This window comes from Nelusetta ayraudi, unplaced genomic scaffold, assembly GCF_046127955.1.
Source record: "Nelusetta ayraudi isolate G7.1 ecotype Tasmania unplaced genomic scaffold, CSIRO-AGI_Nayr_v1 ptg000135l, whole genome shotgun sequence".
NCBI classification, from domain to species: domain Eukaryota; kingdom Metazoa; phylum Chordata; class Actinopteri; order Tetraodontiformes; family Monacanthidae; genus Nelusetta; species Nelusetta ayraudi.
The window spans coordinates 9441807-9459502 of NW_027466185.1; the positions used below are offsets into that span (position 1 = coordinate 9441807).

The 17696-nt window shown below is 46.0% G+C and overlaps 1 protein-coding gene across 2 annotated transcripts in view; it reads right to left on the reverse strand.

Moving 5' to 3' along the window:
* csmd2 (CUB and Sushi multiple domains 2) overlaps positions 1–17696 on the reverse strand; it is a 225237-nt gene that overhangs the window by 2792 nt on the left and 204749 nt on the right. For both annotated transcript variants that reach the window (XM_076011540.1, XM_076011539.1), the window contains 13 exons: positions 17487–17660; positions 15884–16066; positions 12233–12409; positions 9539–9718; positions 8598–8771; positions 8229–8402; positions 7830–7903; positions 6855–6966; positions 5966–6145; positions 4872–4937; positions 4293–4454; positions 2770–2882; positions 2054–2141 (listed from right to left, as the gene is read on the reverse strand). In XM_076011540.1, coding sequence (XP_075867655.1) covers positions 2054–2141; positions 2770–2882; positions 4293–4454; positions 4872–4937; positions 5966–6145; positions 6855–6966; positions 7830–7903; positions 8229–8402; positions 8598–8771; positions 9539–9718; positions 12233–12409; positions 15884–16066; positions 17487–17660 — 1857 coding nt within the window. The remainder of the gene's footprint in view (positions 1–2053; positions 2142–2769; positions 2883–4292; positions 4455–4871; positions 4938–5965; positions 6146–6854; positions 6967–7829; positions 7904–8228; positions 8403–8597; positions 8772–9538; positions 9719–12232; positions 12410–15883; positions 16067–17486; positions 17661–17696) is intronic.

The following is a 17696-nucleotide window of genomic DNA, read 5'->3' on the forward strand; positions in this document are numbered from 1 at the left end:
CCTGAACTTTACATGTGTATTTATGACTTTTTACTGTCACTCCCTACATTTGCTAACCAACATCTGTACTATGTACTTCTGAAATTGGAGACACACACTTGCTACCTTTGTGTTAGACAGTTTTTAAAAGATACAAATTGCTTTTAAAGTAATACACCTATTATCATAGTTTGACCAATGCTGCTGTGTAGTTGAATACAAAACATATTTTAGAGTACAGAGAACAATAAAAATGAAGAAATTATTTTTTGGTTGTGCTGCAGTTGAAAAAGAAACCAGTACTGACAGTGCCACTATGTTAATTATTACGTAACAAATTTTTGAAAAATTATCAGTAAATGTCTTGTTTCATTGAGGGCAAAACAAAAACAATTTTAACGTTGTACTAAATATATATATTTTTATATTATATTTCAGAACCTGTACTTTTTAACTTTTACTTGAGTAAAAGAGTTGAGTAGTACTTTTACATTTGCCGGAGTATTTTTAAACAAGTATCCATATTTTTACTTAAGTACAGTGTGAATACCTTTACCACCTTTGCTTATGATGGAATTCAACATTCCAGCTGATACAAGTTCCCATAGGGAAAAGAAAATCAGCCATTCAGCTTGCAATAACGACCTTGTCAGGAGACGACTGGCTTTGAAAGCCGGACACCCCAACCTAACACTGACTTTCCCAACAGCGCAACTCATTTTTCTGCAAATTCTTCACCAGATGGATAATTATAGCCTAATATTCTGAGAAGACTTGAACCCTCTGACTTCATCACAGTTGGTCTGATATTAAGAGAGGGAGTGTGTTGGGGGGGGGGCTCACTTTCACTTTGGACACCCATCAGCACATGAAGCTTGGAAAATTTTACAGTTAACTCTCCGTCCTCAAGCCTGTTTTATTCGGTTCACAGAGAGGTCTTGCGGTGGCAAAATACACCAGCCTTGAATAAAATGGCGTGAAAGGGAAAATATCATGGGAGCGAGCGCTCACACACACACACACACACACACACACACACACACACACACACACACACACACACCACAACTGCAGCAGCCATCTCAGGATGTATGCAAATTGGAGAGAGGGAGAAAAGGAAAAGGAAAAGAAATAAATAAATACAAATAAAATTCCCAGCCAGGAGGATCACATGGCTGTGATTTCTAGGTCACAAGCGTGAGGCAGAATATGCGGATGGCGGCTGCCGAGTTGGTTAGGTGGGAGGAAGGAGAAAAAGAACAATGCAATGTTTTGCACCTATGAAAGCGCAGCCCAATTCACAAAGGGAGGACAAGAATGACACGCGGCAAAGAATGGGAGCTATTTACTGTATCGCAACTCCGCAGGCGTCAACACAACGGCGGCAAACATCCCGGAGGAAAGACTTGGGTCGAGCGGTGAGTTTAGTGTGTGCACGTGCTGCCTGCTCAAAAAATAAAAAAGATGCCTTTTGCACCTTCACTTTCTTCTTTGTGCTGCAGTCTAGTCTGCTTGCCAGAGGTGTTTCACGTATCATATTGTGAAATGAAAACTGAACGTGAACCCACTTCGCCACAACGTCAACGGATGCTCTGGAGACACTTTTCTAGCCCTCCTGAGCGTCATGGGCTTTTCACTGAAGGGAAAAGAGTTTCCAATGCCATGGAAGCCAACAGTAGCTGAGCTGTTGTCAAAGTCAAAGCTCCATCCAGCGGCATGCCAAAACTAACCAGCAAAAGAGAGACGCAGCTACCTGCATAGATGTGGATGAAATGTTGTCACTAGCCGTGCTTCCATGACCCATAGAATTGCGCAAAACCTACTCAACTCAACTCAACTTTATTGTCAAACATCACACACATACTGGACATATGTCATGAATAAGTATCGCAATGAAAAACTGGTAATGGAAACTTCCTAAAACCTCTCAAATATGTTGAAATTTGAAATTTTAGAAACATGGCTTTCATTTTTAGTGCAAGACTGTGGGGGGACTCTCACAGGTTGGAGGCACCACACAGACACTCTCTCCCATGAGAGGGCGGGGTGGGAGGGGCAGGTCAGCGCTACTCACCCAGCCGCTGGAGCCCGAACTGGCCGAAGCCCTTCCCTCTGACGAAGCCCTGGTACACAAAGGAGTTGGATGAAGAGATGTAGGACACCTGGGGAGACAGAGGAGGGAGGGGGGGGACCGACACTTTAGGGTGACACATCCTCGGCTCCTCAAAGGCGGGCGTCATCAAAGTGTCGCCGGTGGAGGTAGGCTGAGCGGGGGCGTGGGGGGGGTGGTGGAGGTGGAAGGGAGGGTGACACGGGAGGCGGAGAGGCGCCTTCGCCGATGACATTTAATATGTTGGGTTGTTTCTTTTTTTACTCTCCCTTCTCTCTCTCTCTCCCTCGCTCAAGAGCGCAGACACGCTGACAGTCGGGCGGAGGCGCTCTGCTCCGCCACGGCAGGCGGTAAGGTGGCAGACTCGCCAAATACACAAATAAGCCGTGACCTGCCGCGCTTTTTTAATCTTCTGGATAGTGCGTGCTCTCCGGTTGGAGGGTAACAGGCGTGCAGGGGCTGCCGGGGCTGTCAAGCTCCTGATTACCAGGCAATGATTTAACTGACATTTTAATTAAAGAGAAAACTCTTGGTAGGCCCTCCATCTCCCCGGAGTGACAAGGTTAGTGTGTGCGTGCATCTGTGTGTGTGTGTGTGTGTGTGTGCATATTATACAAACACACTGGGCTGCGCTTAGTGTTTGCCACCGCCGAACCCGACCCCCCCAGCCGCACACTTACATGTCCGTCGAGAGCCCAGTTGTCTATTTTGAACTTGTTGACAAAGATCTCAACGGGGCCTCTGATCTGGTGGACCTGTAACAGCAGCTGAGCTTCCTCCCTTTTGTACGTGCCTGCGGCATGAAGAAAAAAAAAAGAAGAAGAATATCACTGCCTTTGTCTGGGACCAGCCAAGACAAACAGACAACAACATTGTCCACATAGACGGAGACATTAGACAAAAAAAGAAAAAGAAAAAAGGAGCCTTTTGTCAACATGGCATTTCATTTTTTTGAAGTCTCTCTGCCAGTGTGCTCTAGCAATAATATGTGACTTTAACTCTCGGGGAATGAGGAGTGTTCACCCTTCACTTTCTTTCTTCTTACTTTTCCAAAAGATAATGGGATAAAATAGAAGGATTGTGACATAAGAATTTCAAGAAGTGATCGTTCAAATAAAGATTTGATGATGTCTCTGCGTAACGTGTATGACATTGTGTATGTTTCGCACCAACTGTCTGGCCTTTTTTTCTTTATCTTTGTTTTTTCTTTTTAATTTCCACCAATCAGTTCTATGTTGCCAAAGGAAAACCAACTCTCTAAATATGCTTTAATGTTGTTGTTTTTTTCCAGTGTCATCCGACATATCGCCTCCTAGTGGTCTGGAGTGGTTGTATATGCATGTGCAGACTGAGATAGATTTGAAACCCTCTTTTGTACATCAATAACGGTGGAAACCATTGTTGCTGTTAAAATAGACTCCGTATGTCATGGTGTGAAAGTGGTCTCTCATTGACTAAAAAGGATTTGGACACGTTTATAATTTGAAAGAGTCAACGCTGGGGAGGGCGGGGGGGCTTTACGGCACTGAAATCGAAATGCTGGTAATTTTCTCAAGTCAGTTTTCCGTCTAGTTGCAAGTAATTGAAAAGCTCTGCACGAGCCTGACATTTGACACTGTGAGCCGTTTTTTGACAAAAAGCCCTAACAAAGCTTTCATTTTTACATGTTGGCCCACCAGGGTGAGTAAAGAGGTGATGCAGAAAGCCACAGAGCCAATTAATAACAACCCGCTGCTCATTCAACTTATTCACAACTCCTGTATCATTTGTAGAGCGGGCAAAAATAGGCTTGATTTCCTTCGCAGTCTGAATCAATCCACTTGGGTGAAGGAAAAAAATCTGAGAGAGGTTTTTCATCTAGCAGGGTGCAGAATATCTTGATGCATCAGTGTGTTTCATATCTGTAAATAGAGATGATGACTTTTTATTATCAGCTGCTACTTGTGGAGGCAACACAATGTGCACCGCCACCGCAACATCACCCGTAAGCCCGATACAGCAGTTTCACTCTCAGGTAGGATTAATTGGAGTATAACACTGTTGAAAAGAGGTGACAAGTGTACTACATTTTTTGGCCCAAATTGCTGCAGCTTTTGCTTAAAAAGAAAAAAAAATACTACCTTGTCCTTCCTCACTCGAATATACCAAACAGCTTTGCCACTCAGACGTAATGAAGCTGTGTTTCTGTCGCAGCTGCACCCACCGGCCAGTTTGAGCTCCACGCCGCTGTGGTCTATGAGCGTCCCGTTCACCCTGTTGTTGAAGGGCTCGAAGGCAGTGATGCTGAGCATAGCCGGCTGCTTCTTCCCCAGGTACTCGTAGGATCCCCTCCACAGGGAGTTTTTGGCAAACACTCCAGCAGGGACTTGAAAAATAAATATAATAAAAGAGGTGCTTGTTTAAAAAAAGGGAAGGTTCTTCACTTGGTTCATTCAAGAAGCTACAAGAAATCAATGAATCAAGACACTGGAAAGCGACGTTGAATAATTTGGTCACATGGTTTAAGTACTGATTCGACTGACCCTTACTGTTTTATATGATAACTATATTATTTATTAGAGCTGACTTGGTCTAAATGAATGAACTTTTAATTTTCTCCTACAATCGAGGGATTCTTCAGCAGTTTGCCTGTTTTCAATTTTGGTGGCCAACCGTTCACTACGATAGAAGATAAACTCGTAACTGTCCACTTATTGGAGCGTCATACGTGAAAGTCATCTTTGGAAGGAAACGAGAGGCCGGTCGGTACTGATCCTGGAGGCGGAGATACCAGATGTCTTACCGGGTAGTTTGGAGGGCGGCTCCTGCACCGTTCCCACTGGGCTCTTTCCGATTGGCCGATCATCAGCTGACAGAGAGGGAAAAACACAAAACAAACATAAGAATGTCGGTACAATTTTTAAAGAAGCGAGGGCTGAAATATTCAAGCAGCTTCACGCTAATACCAGAAGGCGGACCGACTATCGTCTCCGTCGTGTCTGAACCGGCCGAGACGGTCAGAAGACTTTTATAACGCTTTACTGCTCGCGCCGGGCCGTGGGACGTTGCCAAGGCTAGTAAACAAACGCCCACGTGGGGGCCAAACAGAGACGGGGAGAGCTTTACGCGACGCCGCAAAGCAAAGACAACTATACGGATGGTAGTTTATGAGCTCAAACTGGGTGAATGTGCGCGCGCACGCACACACTCGCGGAGCCTCGTGCTTTATTAGCTGCCAGAGGTCGGAGCCGCTCCTCCATCACTCGCACCCACAGGTGCTGTTAAAATTCTGTGTGTGAACGGGGCCAGTTCTCTTCCCGTCTGCAACCCCCCCTCTATCTCCTCTCCGGGATTCATCACTCGGAATTCACCTCAGCCTCCCCCGCGAGTAACTCTTCGTCTTTAACCCATTAGCGCTCATCCATTTCGGATAATTGTGCGGCCACGGTGATTATTCCCTTACATGTATTTAGGGACGATGATTAGGGGTGTCCTAATGGCGGCCTATTTGTCTGCTGGACCCCCGTTAATGCCGCCGCGCCATTTGTAACGGGCACTTCCTCTTACCTAATCAATGGGATGCATTGGCCTAATCAGGTTCTGCACCCTTGTTAATGTTTGAAAGCGTGTGTGTGTGTGTGAGAGGGAGAAAGAGAGAGAGAGAGAGTCTGTGTCTCAGGTGCGCTTCCTTGCAGAGTAATTGTGTGATGGATGGTCCGTTCTGGCATGTGAGCGAGAAGAATCAACAGTTAACAGACCTATTCATCAACATTAGCTTAGTCGCTAATTAGCTTACCTGCGCCACCATATTTATAAGTCTGCTTCTGGTTTTCACTACAGTCGCCTGATTAATCTAGAAGAGGCACGCCCGCGATCAGAGGGTAAGAATGTTGTTACCTGCGCACAGAGGAGGCTTCCCCGTCCAGCTCCCGTCGGACCTGCAGGTCCTGTGCTCTGATCCTCCGGCCAAATAGAAGCCGGCCTGACACGTATAGATGAGCGTGTAGCCCAGGGACGGCAGTTCAATGGCCCTGACATCAGACTGGGCCGGCAGCTCTGGCTGGCTGCAGTGGTGGGCTGCGGGAAAGGAAGATTAAAAGAGCCAGAAGAAGGGAAGAGTGGGTAGAGAGGGAAGGTGTTGGGGGAGGTGGAGAGGGAGCAAAAGATGAGAAGGGGGGAGGGAGGTGGGGCAGAACAAGAGTGAAGAAGCAAATAGAGGGAAAGACTGGCGGTAGCGACACACAGGAATGTTTCATAACGCAAACTTTGGAAATGGAGTTGGAACTTCTGCTGTAAACTTGGGTCTGGGCGATGATGGAAAAATAATACTCCGGACTAATTTGAAAATGTCTATTTTCAGAGAAAAGTGGCTGAACCCCAAATATGATTGAACCGAAAAGTGCTTCTAGTAAAAGTCTCAAATGATGAAGAAGGCAATGGTGGCTCTGGGTGATTTTTGTTTTGTACAATTGAGTATTTAATCAGAATCAGTGTCCCTTGGCCTGGTGTCAGCACAGAAATCAAATCATTGAAAACTGATCAGTGGGTCAGTATTTCTTCTACTCTTCCATACCGTTATATTAAAACGCAACCAGTCTTTATAGTCGGGCAGTGGAAAACATCTCAGTTGTTCCGGAATGCAGACATTCCTACGCAACACGACACTCGTCACAACAACAATCTTGACATAATTATCCCTAGAGAGCCAAAGATCGCTATCCACGCTGGGAGTCCTATTAACTCTCCGGCCCTGCTGTCGCGGTTTTCCCAATGCTGTGGAACTCACCGATGCACTCGGGTTGGAAACCACTCCATGTGAGGTTGGGCAGACACGTGCGAGAAATGGAGCCCTGCAGCAAGTAGCCCTTCCTGCAGCTGAAGAACACGCTGCTGCTGATCTGTTTGGGGGGGATGTAGACGAGTGGGTGATGTCAAGATGTGGTCAATTAGCGTCCGTCTATTACTCAACATCACTTAATTTCACTGAATCACTGAGATTAAAAGGGGCATTTGTAAAAGTGATCCACATTTAAAAAAATATTACAGCACCTTTGTTGAACGTTCATTGTTAATTTATATTCCTAATTGTCCTAATATTATAGGATTGAAGAGTTTTTCTGCAAAGTGAAAAATAATTTATTTTATGCAAAAACATAATAAAAGGAGGAAATCTGTATTTGTAATTATCAGTGAAAGTATTATCTGCCTCCAATTTAAAAGGGGAGTTATAACAATATTTCAAAAGCAAGGCTGTTAATTCATATGCAAAACAGTGCTAAGAACACTTTGGTTTTCCTTTATTTCCTTTTATTTCTGCCAGATGTGTAGCTCATGATTAGCCTTCTGTCATAGTGATGTGATGTGAAATACCAGCATTTGCAATTTAAGCAGATACCAAGTAAATTCAAAGGTGGTATCGCCGATACCAATACCAACACATTGTTAGGGCTGGCTTAATGTGTTGAAAGAATTTAATTAAAAACTGGAAGTTTCAAATTTAAATACCATGGATACTTTACTATGCAAACTGATCCCAAAAGGGACACGTCTAGTATCGTAAATATCAATACTGAATTACCAATTCACACAACACTGACATACATGAGTTATCTGAGGTCAGTGATGCTGAACTGCCTTGGTCAATACCACATGCTAGCTGAGACACATTCATATATGAGTTTTGGAGACAGTCTAAAAAGTTGTAACATAACAAGTTCTTGCTTGAATTCAATTTTTCTCATGCGGCTGCACGCTCACACACCTGGTATCCTTGAGAGTTGTTCTGATTGCCAAAGAGCGGAACGCCGGGGTCAGCGCACGTGGTGTGACTCGGATCTGAGGAGTCGGGAACACGAGCAATGCTCTTATTAGCGCTGCTGCTTGAAGTGGAATATGCAGTATGGAGTTGGGGAGAGATCGCCATAAATTACGGTACCAGTGATGATTGACACACACACAAAGGTGCACAAATGCTTGTCATTCAGCACAAAGAGCAAATATACTACTATAGTACACATATGGCTGGCGATAGGTGGGACTGGAACAGTGCTATAACAAATAGACTTTACTCTGGAGTAAATGCAGGAGTGGAGAACAGTGCAACAAGCCTGATGTGTTCGTTGACAGAGGATATTTTTCGAGGATGCACGCTGCAGCTTACCGATGCAGGAGGGCTGTGTTCCGCTCCAGGTGCCGTCGTACTGACAATATCTCCTCACCGAGCCGACCAGAACGAGAGGAGGGTAGCAGGAGAAGGAGACAGAGGACAGGAAGGTGAAACCTCGGTCCTCCCTCCTGCCCTGGCCCGGTATCCCCGGATCCCCGCAGAACACGGCTGCAAAGATACAGAAGCAAGGGAAATGCAGGACAGTCACCCAGACATGCTGCGTTTGACAGACATTCCGTGATGATTGTCCCTCTAAATGGGTGTTTACTCTGCATATCTGGGGAAGGATGGACCATAACCTAATGAAATGAAATGCTTGGAATGTATCAAGCAACCAGGCAACGCAGCATGGTGCCAACTTACGGAAGCACTGGGGTCGCTCTCCGCTCCAGTTGCCGCTGCCCTGGCACGTTAGCACAGTGGGCAGGGACAGCTGGTAGCCCTGGTTGCAGGAGTAGCTGACGCTAGAGCCCCAGGTGAAGTCCGTGCCGACGACCTGCCCGTTGGGGATGGTGGGGGGCTGGCCACACACGATCGCTGCAGGAAGGCGGAGGGGCATTGGTTAGCGACGTATGCCACACGTGAAGACAGACTGGTGTCTGTTGTTTGTTCACTGTGCAGTTATAGATCTCATTGTGGGTCATAAAATTTATATATTTCTTTATTTGTTCCATTATTTGCCTCTGTTAACCCAAAAGGTTATGTGAGTGGGATGGACCGGTCGTGAGCCAACAACTAATCCAGAGTTGCAACAAAAAGGTGGTGTTTTCTGTTATTTTCAATAGGGCGTCATGCAATATGGCATGACGACAGCAGCTGATTTTTTGAAGCGTCAAAATCGTCGTCCAATTCAAGCTGTGGCTGCAAATTGAGCCTCCTGGTAGCTGGAAAGCAATACAACGCTAATTTAAGCGACAAGGCTTTGGAACCTGCCTTTTCACGGGAAAGTCAAAGTTAGTGTGAGAGCCAACATGCACACGTGCACCACAGACAGAAAAAAACAGCATTCTACGGAGAGATATCGAGGTGATGGCTGAATTAAACCGTTTAGAAAACCAACACTTCTGTTTCTGGCTTAAACAACTGATTACAGTTGGTCTGTGACTTATATAAACTCCAGCCAGTAAAAACAATTGAGTTTCCCATCACTACATGAAGTCATGTCAAGTGTTGTAATACCCACGGTCAGCACTCATTGCCCAATCAGAATGCAGGACAGCAACTTTTAACTTAGCTAACTTGAAATGAATGAGTCTTTTCCACAGTGATGTCATCAGTGAATTGCTAATCCTCCACTTCTTTACCTTTACAGAGAGGTTTGGTGCCATTCCAGGTCCGGTCCTTTGTGCAGATGAGAGAGGAGGCCCGGCTGGCGTCCATGGTGAAACCAGGCGAACACTGGAAAGTGACTGTGTGGTTGTAGGTGAAATCACTCCCCAACCTCACGCCATTGGCCGGCACTCCGGGGTCGCCACAGTTGATTACTGTGAAGAGCCAGAGAAAGTCAAGAGGTGTGAATAAATTAAAACAGGTCGTGCAGTTTGCAGAACCTACACAGCCACTGGAGTCCGGGAACAAAGAAGAGGGTGTTTGATTGGCTCGGAGAGAGAAAATCAGGGCAACTCGGGTCACTCTGCACCCTTTTCATGTTTCTGTGTTAAGGACATGATCTCTTTTATATTTGTTTGCCATCTGTGGGGCGGGGGATCGATATGACACAGAGGCAAGTAAACAAGTTAATTTGGAACCTCAGCTGGGGCTTTGGACTTAATGAACTGTTATATGCACTTGACCCGAGCAGCTCACCTCACAAAGAGAACAACAACAGTGCAAAAAAAACAAAAAAAACAAAAGGCCCACGGCATTAATTTGTCTCAAGGAGAATCAACACGACTCCTTAAAAAAAAGCCACTTATGAGGGATGAACGAGCATTTATTTCCTCTAACGGTGTTCCTCCGTCCCTGCTGCTGAAAAGCCTGGCGGTGGGCGTGTGTTATCAGGGAGAAAATCTGCCCTCAGCACGTTAACCGTCTCCAGTTTGGAGCTTTCCAGCACTGAAGGGGCTCAATCGGCAGATGAATCTTACAGACGTGCCCCCCCACACCCCTTCTGTGTGTGTGTGTGTGTGTGTGTGTGTGTGTGTTACACACACACACACACACACACACACACACACTCCTCCCCTCACGGCGCAGCAACACAAATGGACCACATTTCTTCTTGATTATACTTTTACTCCCCGCGGGGAACAACAGTGTGATCGAGTAACAACAGTGAGAATTTGGCCGCCGTCTGAATCAGCAGCATTGTCGCTCGGCTCCGGCGCCTCGCGTCTGATGTGGGGAAAATTCAGGGCACCTGGGGGAGAGTGGGAGGGGTTTCTTTGGGATGCGGGGACATTGCCAAAGTCATATGACTGGTATTCAAACTAAAATTCCCAGCGGGGCAAAGTCGAGCAGCGATGCTCCACTACTGGGCCGGTAAGAGCTGGTCGCCACCAGCCGTCACAGAGCTACAAAAGACAGTGCAAAGGCGGCGACACAGTGACAAACATTTCCCTCAACAGTCCTGTTTGATCCCATATTATGTTTATTTTCCTTTAGCCATTTTCTGTAACAGCTCTAATATCTGTCTGTAGCCTGTCAATGGACAGTGATATAACAAGCAGTGTGGCGATAAGCACTTGGTGATGTCATAAAGGGGCACCGCTGCCTCAGTGACACCTCTCCCAGATCTGTGCCAACTTCACCAAATGTTGGCTCAGCCTGTTTATGGCTGCCCCATTTAAAAACATGTCCTCTTCCAAACACATGGAAGGTGTACCCACAGCACCAGTCATAGTCGGATGGAAAAATTGAAAGCTTTTTGTAGGGAGGCTGGAAACAGAGGGCTAAACTGGATGCTTTCCAGAGACTGGTAGAGATTCCTGGCTGAAAGACTAAACTCTCAAAATGGGAGTAATCATCACACGTAACTTTTATTCCAGTTTTACCAGCAGCTTCAAAAGCAGAGCAGGGGAACCACCACCCAGCCCGCTTGTGTCCCGTGAATCACCTCCTGCTATCCACTGTCCACTTAGCTCAGGAGGAAGACGTTGACTGGGGAAGAGTGTCAAAAGGTGTTTGGCCCAGCTGCGTCAGCACTGCACCCTTTCACTTAAAGTGGCGTGCTGAGACCAAGCAACCGTAATGACGCCCCTTAGAGTCCGTCCCGTCTTGTCAGAGGGAGCTGCTTCCCTGGGTGACCTCTATTTGCCAGGGTCCCCCTCAGCTCGGCAGCAAGCGCACGCCTGTTTGTGAGGTGTGCCGACAGAGGGGCTGTCAGTCAGGAGTCAGGGGGGACTGAGGGCTTCTCGCTCGTCTCCACCGACTCAGCCGGGCACGTGCATGGATACAGACCGGACAAGAGTCGGGTGCAGGACTCTGGGCTTTATTCTTGCGCGACAGCTGCATGGCTTTGCATTGCGTGTCCACCTTGTTTGCATCTACGTCGTCTAGACCGCAGCAGAGACGACAAAGGTCTGCTGAGTCCAAGTGGTTGAGGGTCTGAATTTGTGGGTTTTGATTACAGACGTGGTTCGTCAAAGCGATCTGGACCGCTCACCCTTTAAATCTGACGGGATGAAAGACAAACACTTTGCTTGCACTTCTGTTTCTTCAGGCATGTGCGTAGGAGAGGGAAGGGCACGGCTCAAAGTTATATATAATCTCCTGCACAGTCGTAACTTTCCATCCGCAAAGTTTCTCGGCTAGACCTTCATAAAGGAAAAAAATGGCCAAGTATAATTTGTATGCATGGAGTATTTTCGTGATGACGGTCAAATCCTGAAATGTTGAAAGGTTATACGTAAGTGAATAAATTACACGTACATATCACAAGCGAGCATTCACTTATTCTGCCATGGTAGATTCCCTCTTTTAGTTTTCTTTCTCTATTGACCCGAGATTTTTTAATCTCCTGAGGTGCTTGTTAAGAGTTAACGAGAGTTGTTCATTACCTGAGCACTCTGGCATGTTGCCAGTCCAGGTCCCGTTCACCGTGCAGTGCCGGGTGAGCAGGCCGGTAGAGTAGTAGCCCTCTCTGCAGGAATACGTGATGGATCTGGAGAATGTGAGGCCATCGTGGTTTCGGATCTGGGCGTTTCGCGGCGTTCCCGGGTTTCCACAGGATATCACTAAAAATGAGATTCAGAAAGGGCAAAGGAAGAACGAAAACAAGCAGATTAATGTCGCTGAAAGACTTTGGGACGTCTCCCGAAAGGCCACAGGACAAACTCTTGCATGCGTCGGGCTTGATTGGTCAGTCTCTTATCCAAATTCTATCTCATCCATCTTGGCAGCCTCTACTAGACGGTGTTTTCACCGGAGTTTATATTTCTAGCGCATTCTATGAGCAGATAAAGAGGCGGAAAGTACAAGGGCAAAACGTGACTGTGCAGAACTGCTCTGTGAAACACACAAACGGCTACTATAAACAAAGGCTGCTGCTAAATCTGCAATTCTTCAGGTGAAAAGAAACAGAGACAGAGCACAAAAGGCTTTATTCTGGTTGGACAATATGGTTTTGCTGTTCTTTAGCCATGACTTGCTTTGCCTTTTATTTTTCTTTGCAATTTTCCATCCATCCATCCATCCCTCCATCTACCCACACCTATTATCATCCACCCCTTGGTCCAACTTCTTAAGTACTTTTGATGGACAGATCCTTTACTCAGTAAGTCCCTTGGTGTCTGTCCAGCCGCCAGCCACGACTCTGTTCATTACAGTCTCCATCTTGCCCCAGGCCCTTGGAGTCCTGTGGGCTTTGCCCTCCTATAATGACCAGATGTGGCTTGGCCCTTGAAGTCTGTGCCAACAGAGAACAGGTGGGCAACCTCAGCCAGTGGGCATACCGCACACCAGGGATGGGAATGAGACAGAAATAAAGCTGGGAAAAAGATGCAGCAGTGGCGTGTGTGTGTGTGTGTGTGTGTGTGTGTGTGTGTGTGTGTGTGTATGTGTAGGAGATGTTGAGAATACAAAGTTAAAATAGCCCTGGGAAATGGGATGAGTCTTCTGCAGCACAGTGGAAGGGAGAGACAAGAAAGGGGCTGCGTTCACAGAGTCAGGAAAGTGCTGTTAGAAAATAAATATGATAACGCCACGCAGGCTGATGAATAGGATGAAGCCATGCAGGAAGAGTGCAAACTTGAAGGTATTTAATTATTTTGACTTTCTAGATCTGGTTTATAATCCTTTGCCACAACATCCTTCTTAATCGTGCAACAATAGATCTTTATATTTGAATGATTTGTAACCTCATTAAGGTGTCTTTTTTTAAACAGAAACCCCAGTTTCTCTGGTGGCTTACAAAAATCAGAAGTTATGTTCTATAATCCAAGTTTACAAACCCTCAGTGTGTACAGATTTAGCCATATCTAGTGGCAAAAAAATATAATGAATCGCAAACAAATAAATGTGATATAGCCTTGAGCCCTCAATCTTGATGGGCCATTAGCTTCAGCGACCAAACAATGAATCACTATCAGACTGGGAGGCTTAATGCAATAATGCTTTATGACTTATGTGACTTCACCAGGAAATTCCACCCGGGGAAAGACACTCTGATGTTACTTCCTGTTTCTGTTCCTGTGTCGGGGCTGCCCTAGAAAGAGGCACCATAGGGCCATCTCCTACCAAGTCAACCCTCGAGCCCAAGAAGATGTTCACTTAGTAAGTAAACCACCAAAGTTGTTTATTTTTTGTAGCTTTATACAACTAAAACCAATATACTTCCAGCTGCCTGTACATAGTGCACACTGGGCTTTGAAAGTTTTTCTATTTCTTTTTTAAACAAGATTCACTTTTGACATCGTCTCTCCTTGTATATGGCAAATGAACCATGTTTTTTTATTTGCTTGTAATGCCTTTGTCCTGGTGTTGAGGCCTGGTAAATGAGAAACACCTCAAGACGAGGATCGATCGGACTCGCACAAACGAAACACATTCGGAGGATCGACGTTTTCACTCGCCCTAAATAAAGGTTATGTTGCACAAGGACAAGGAATTTAATCAACAGACAGGGGGCATCCTCTGCTCTGCGCCCCATTATCTCTTCAGCCATCATTCTTTCAATTTCCCAAACGCACACACACACACACTTCTTCTTTTCTTTCATTCTTTTTCTTTTTTTGCCAAATTATTTTAATATGAGTCTTACTATGTTAAAGCCCGAAGCCTAAAATTCCCGTTTCATTTGTGGGATTTGGTTGAGCTCTGCCAGCTTTGAAAAAGCCGTCCAAGTGCGAGGATGATGGAATATTATTAAATACGTATTAGCAAAGTAACCGCGTTCTTTAAGACCGTGAAACGCTACCATTAGTCAAACTGAGCAAAATCACCGGGTGTCTATTATCCCCGAAATGGTGACGTATGGTAATGCTGTCGTAATTACGCAGCCCTCTGACGACTGTATGGTGAAGCCGTGGGACAAAAGGTTGCACACCCAAAAGCCGAAAGTGGAATGCGGTGACATATGTAGACATCATAACTCTCCTGCCTGCGTCTATTTCCCTTTTCCACTAATTGAATTTCTGCCGTGTTAATCCATTACTGTGGAGGTTCATGCAGCCGTTCTCATTTCGCCGGCTGTCCAGCTCTGGGGCTGCTGCGGCTGCAACAGAATAAATATGGCGCACATAATTTTTCTGGTGATGACCTCCAGCGTCCTCCTATAGAATCAGCAGGCCAGATGGTATATTTAGTAGCTCGGTCGTCTTCAGGGTCTGCTCTGAGGTTTCCAGCTGGACGTGTCCAGCGCAGTGAGCACACCTCAGCATGTAGCAGGGGAAGTACGATTCCTGAACAGCCGACAACTGGCTGCTCTTCATTAAAGCAACAGCTGTTCCACTTCAAAGTCCTCCTCCAAATGCAAACACCGTTTCCTTCAGAGTTTTTTAATCTTTTTTTTTTTTTTTTGGTCAGCACCCAAGTCTCATAACTACAGGTGAAAGCTGGAATTCTCAGCTCACAACTCCAACTTCTGGGCAGACGTGACCTCCAACCCAGCAGAGGCTGAACCATCATATCTACATTCTTTGCGAGTAACAACTGCACAATTCTTCAATGACTGCAGAAAAGTATGTAATCAGGGAAACATAAACGCTCTAAAACTATTTACTATTACTAGTACAGATGGGCACTATATGGAAATATACATTTATGCTGTATTTTTTTGCTCATTGCCCTTTATTTGGCAATTATACTCGTGTTGCATACAAACCAAAAAAGGGAGAAACAGCCAGATTTGAAGCCAAATTCAAACAAGTCTACTGAAGAACAAGGACTACAAATTCACTGTGGCCATGGCTAATTGGTTGCACCAAGTGAACAACGTACAAAAACTTCTCTTCTTCTCCAACTGAAACCCAACAGACTTGTGGGAGTTTTTTTTTAGACAGTCTCATTATGCATTTAGTTCCAGTACACACAGTAAAAGCTTTTAGGCAATATTTTAAGAAAAAATCCAAGGAAATCCATTTCATCCTCCATCTACAAAACTAAAATAGTCCGCCTGCAATTTGACTTAGTGACCATCGTGCGGTCGTCACCTCCAAGGTTCACGGTGAAGGTGAAAGGGAAGCATGTGCATGCACGAAGGTACGTCTCACCGTGGCACTCCGGCTGAGTCCCGAGCCAGGTCCCGTTGTTCAGGCAGGTTCTCTCCGGCGAGCCCTTCAGCGTGTAGCCCGGCTCGCAGCTGAAGCGCACGACACTGCCCACGGTGAACTCCTCCCCCAGGCGGATCCCGTGCACGGGAATGCCCGGGTCTCCGCACAGGCCGGCGGAGTCACCTGCAAAAAGACCAAACAGCTCAGGTCAGCCGGTGGTCATACTTCCTCAAAATTCAAAGTTTCTAAATTTGGTGAGGTAGGCAATACTTTTACAGATCAATTCACAATTTCAAAGACCAAAGTTCTGTTAAAGGGGAATTACAAAACTGCTGCTGTGCCTCCTTTAATCTCGCGAGGAGCTGGTCAGCATGAGTTCAGCAGCTCATGTCTGCGAAAGTCGGTCAAACCTTTATAAAAAAGGTTGTGTTTACAGCCTGCTGAGTGAACACCAACACGCCCGGGAGGTATATATGAATGCCATGAATTCTGACATTAAACTGTCAGCGTGCTATTTATTGCTGGCCTGTGGGTCTGTGGGCGCCTGCCTCACCGCCTGTACTTCTGTCGCTCTCAATATCTGTGTCTGTTTTTGTCACAGCTTATTTGTTTGTTTGTTTTTTTTTTATTTTTTTTATTTGCATGACTGGATGCCCCGCCCCTCGGGGGACTTCCTTGTGTGTTTGGTGCTCTGGAATTTGCAATGGCAAACACCTGCAAGGGGAGCAAATGGAGGTTGATGTGTTTATGTTTTGTTTTTGTTTCTTTTTTGATTAATAAGCCAAATGAAGTAGGGACATCCCAGTTCCTAAGCCTGGTAGGATGGTCATTCTAGGTTAACTTCAGCTCTATGGTATCTATGGGCATATAAAGAGAAACAGGAGGTTTAACAGGACTGGGTGTCACCAATAACTTTTACACACAGATTTTAAAGGTTTTCAGGTTTTCATTTCAGGTTTTAAAAGGTTTTATACACATGAAGTCGCCACAAATCAGTAAAATGTTGTGTTTACTTTATAATACAGAGCACTTTCAGAGTTGATTCACTATGGTGCCCGTAATGAACTCCTCTTGACCATGCAATACAATGCATTACCTTTAATTTGCGTTGCGTTTTTTTGCTTTGTCTGTGGACTGCAGCAGCGGTTCTGTTGTGGCTCCAGCATTGCTAGCAGACGCACTAGTTAATACGACAAGGCAAAGACGCCAAGCGTGGATGGAGCGGTGCCAGACCCAGGGTGCTTATGCAAATCTGTGCAGGGAATTAGAGTGAAAGGGCACAACCGGCCTCGTGTAATGCGACTTGACTGTTTCCAAATGAATTTCCTCAGTCAAAGCAGCTGATAACTCTGCCCGACACAGATTCGTAAGTGCCCGCGCTTGTACAAGCACGAGGGTTGTAGCTGATTGGTTGTACCTGAGGCGGGGTGTCGCTGGAGACTGAACAGGTTCAATCTGCTGTCAAGACAGCTTCATCACTGAGACCGCGGCAACGAGCCACTTAAAACCTGAAGAGTTAAGTCTCGTCTCAGCAGTTTGATTTTTCTTTCTTTTATAATGGCACGCATCGTCCTGGAGCATCGCTGGCTGCGGGTCTCCGTACCTGAGCAGTGAGGCGGGGAGCCGCTCCACTGGCCGTCCAGCTGGCACATCCGTGTGGTGTTGCCGATGATGCTGCGCTTGCCAATGCAGCTGTAGCGGATGACCGAGCCCACCGTCCGGCGGTCACCAGATATCTGGGCGTAGGGGGGCACGCTGGGTCGGTCGCACAGCACCACTGTCCAAACAAAGAGATAAATTAGCAATGGGACAA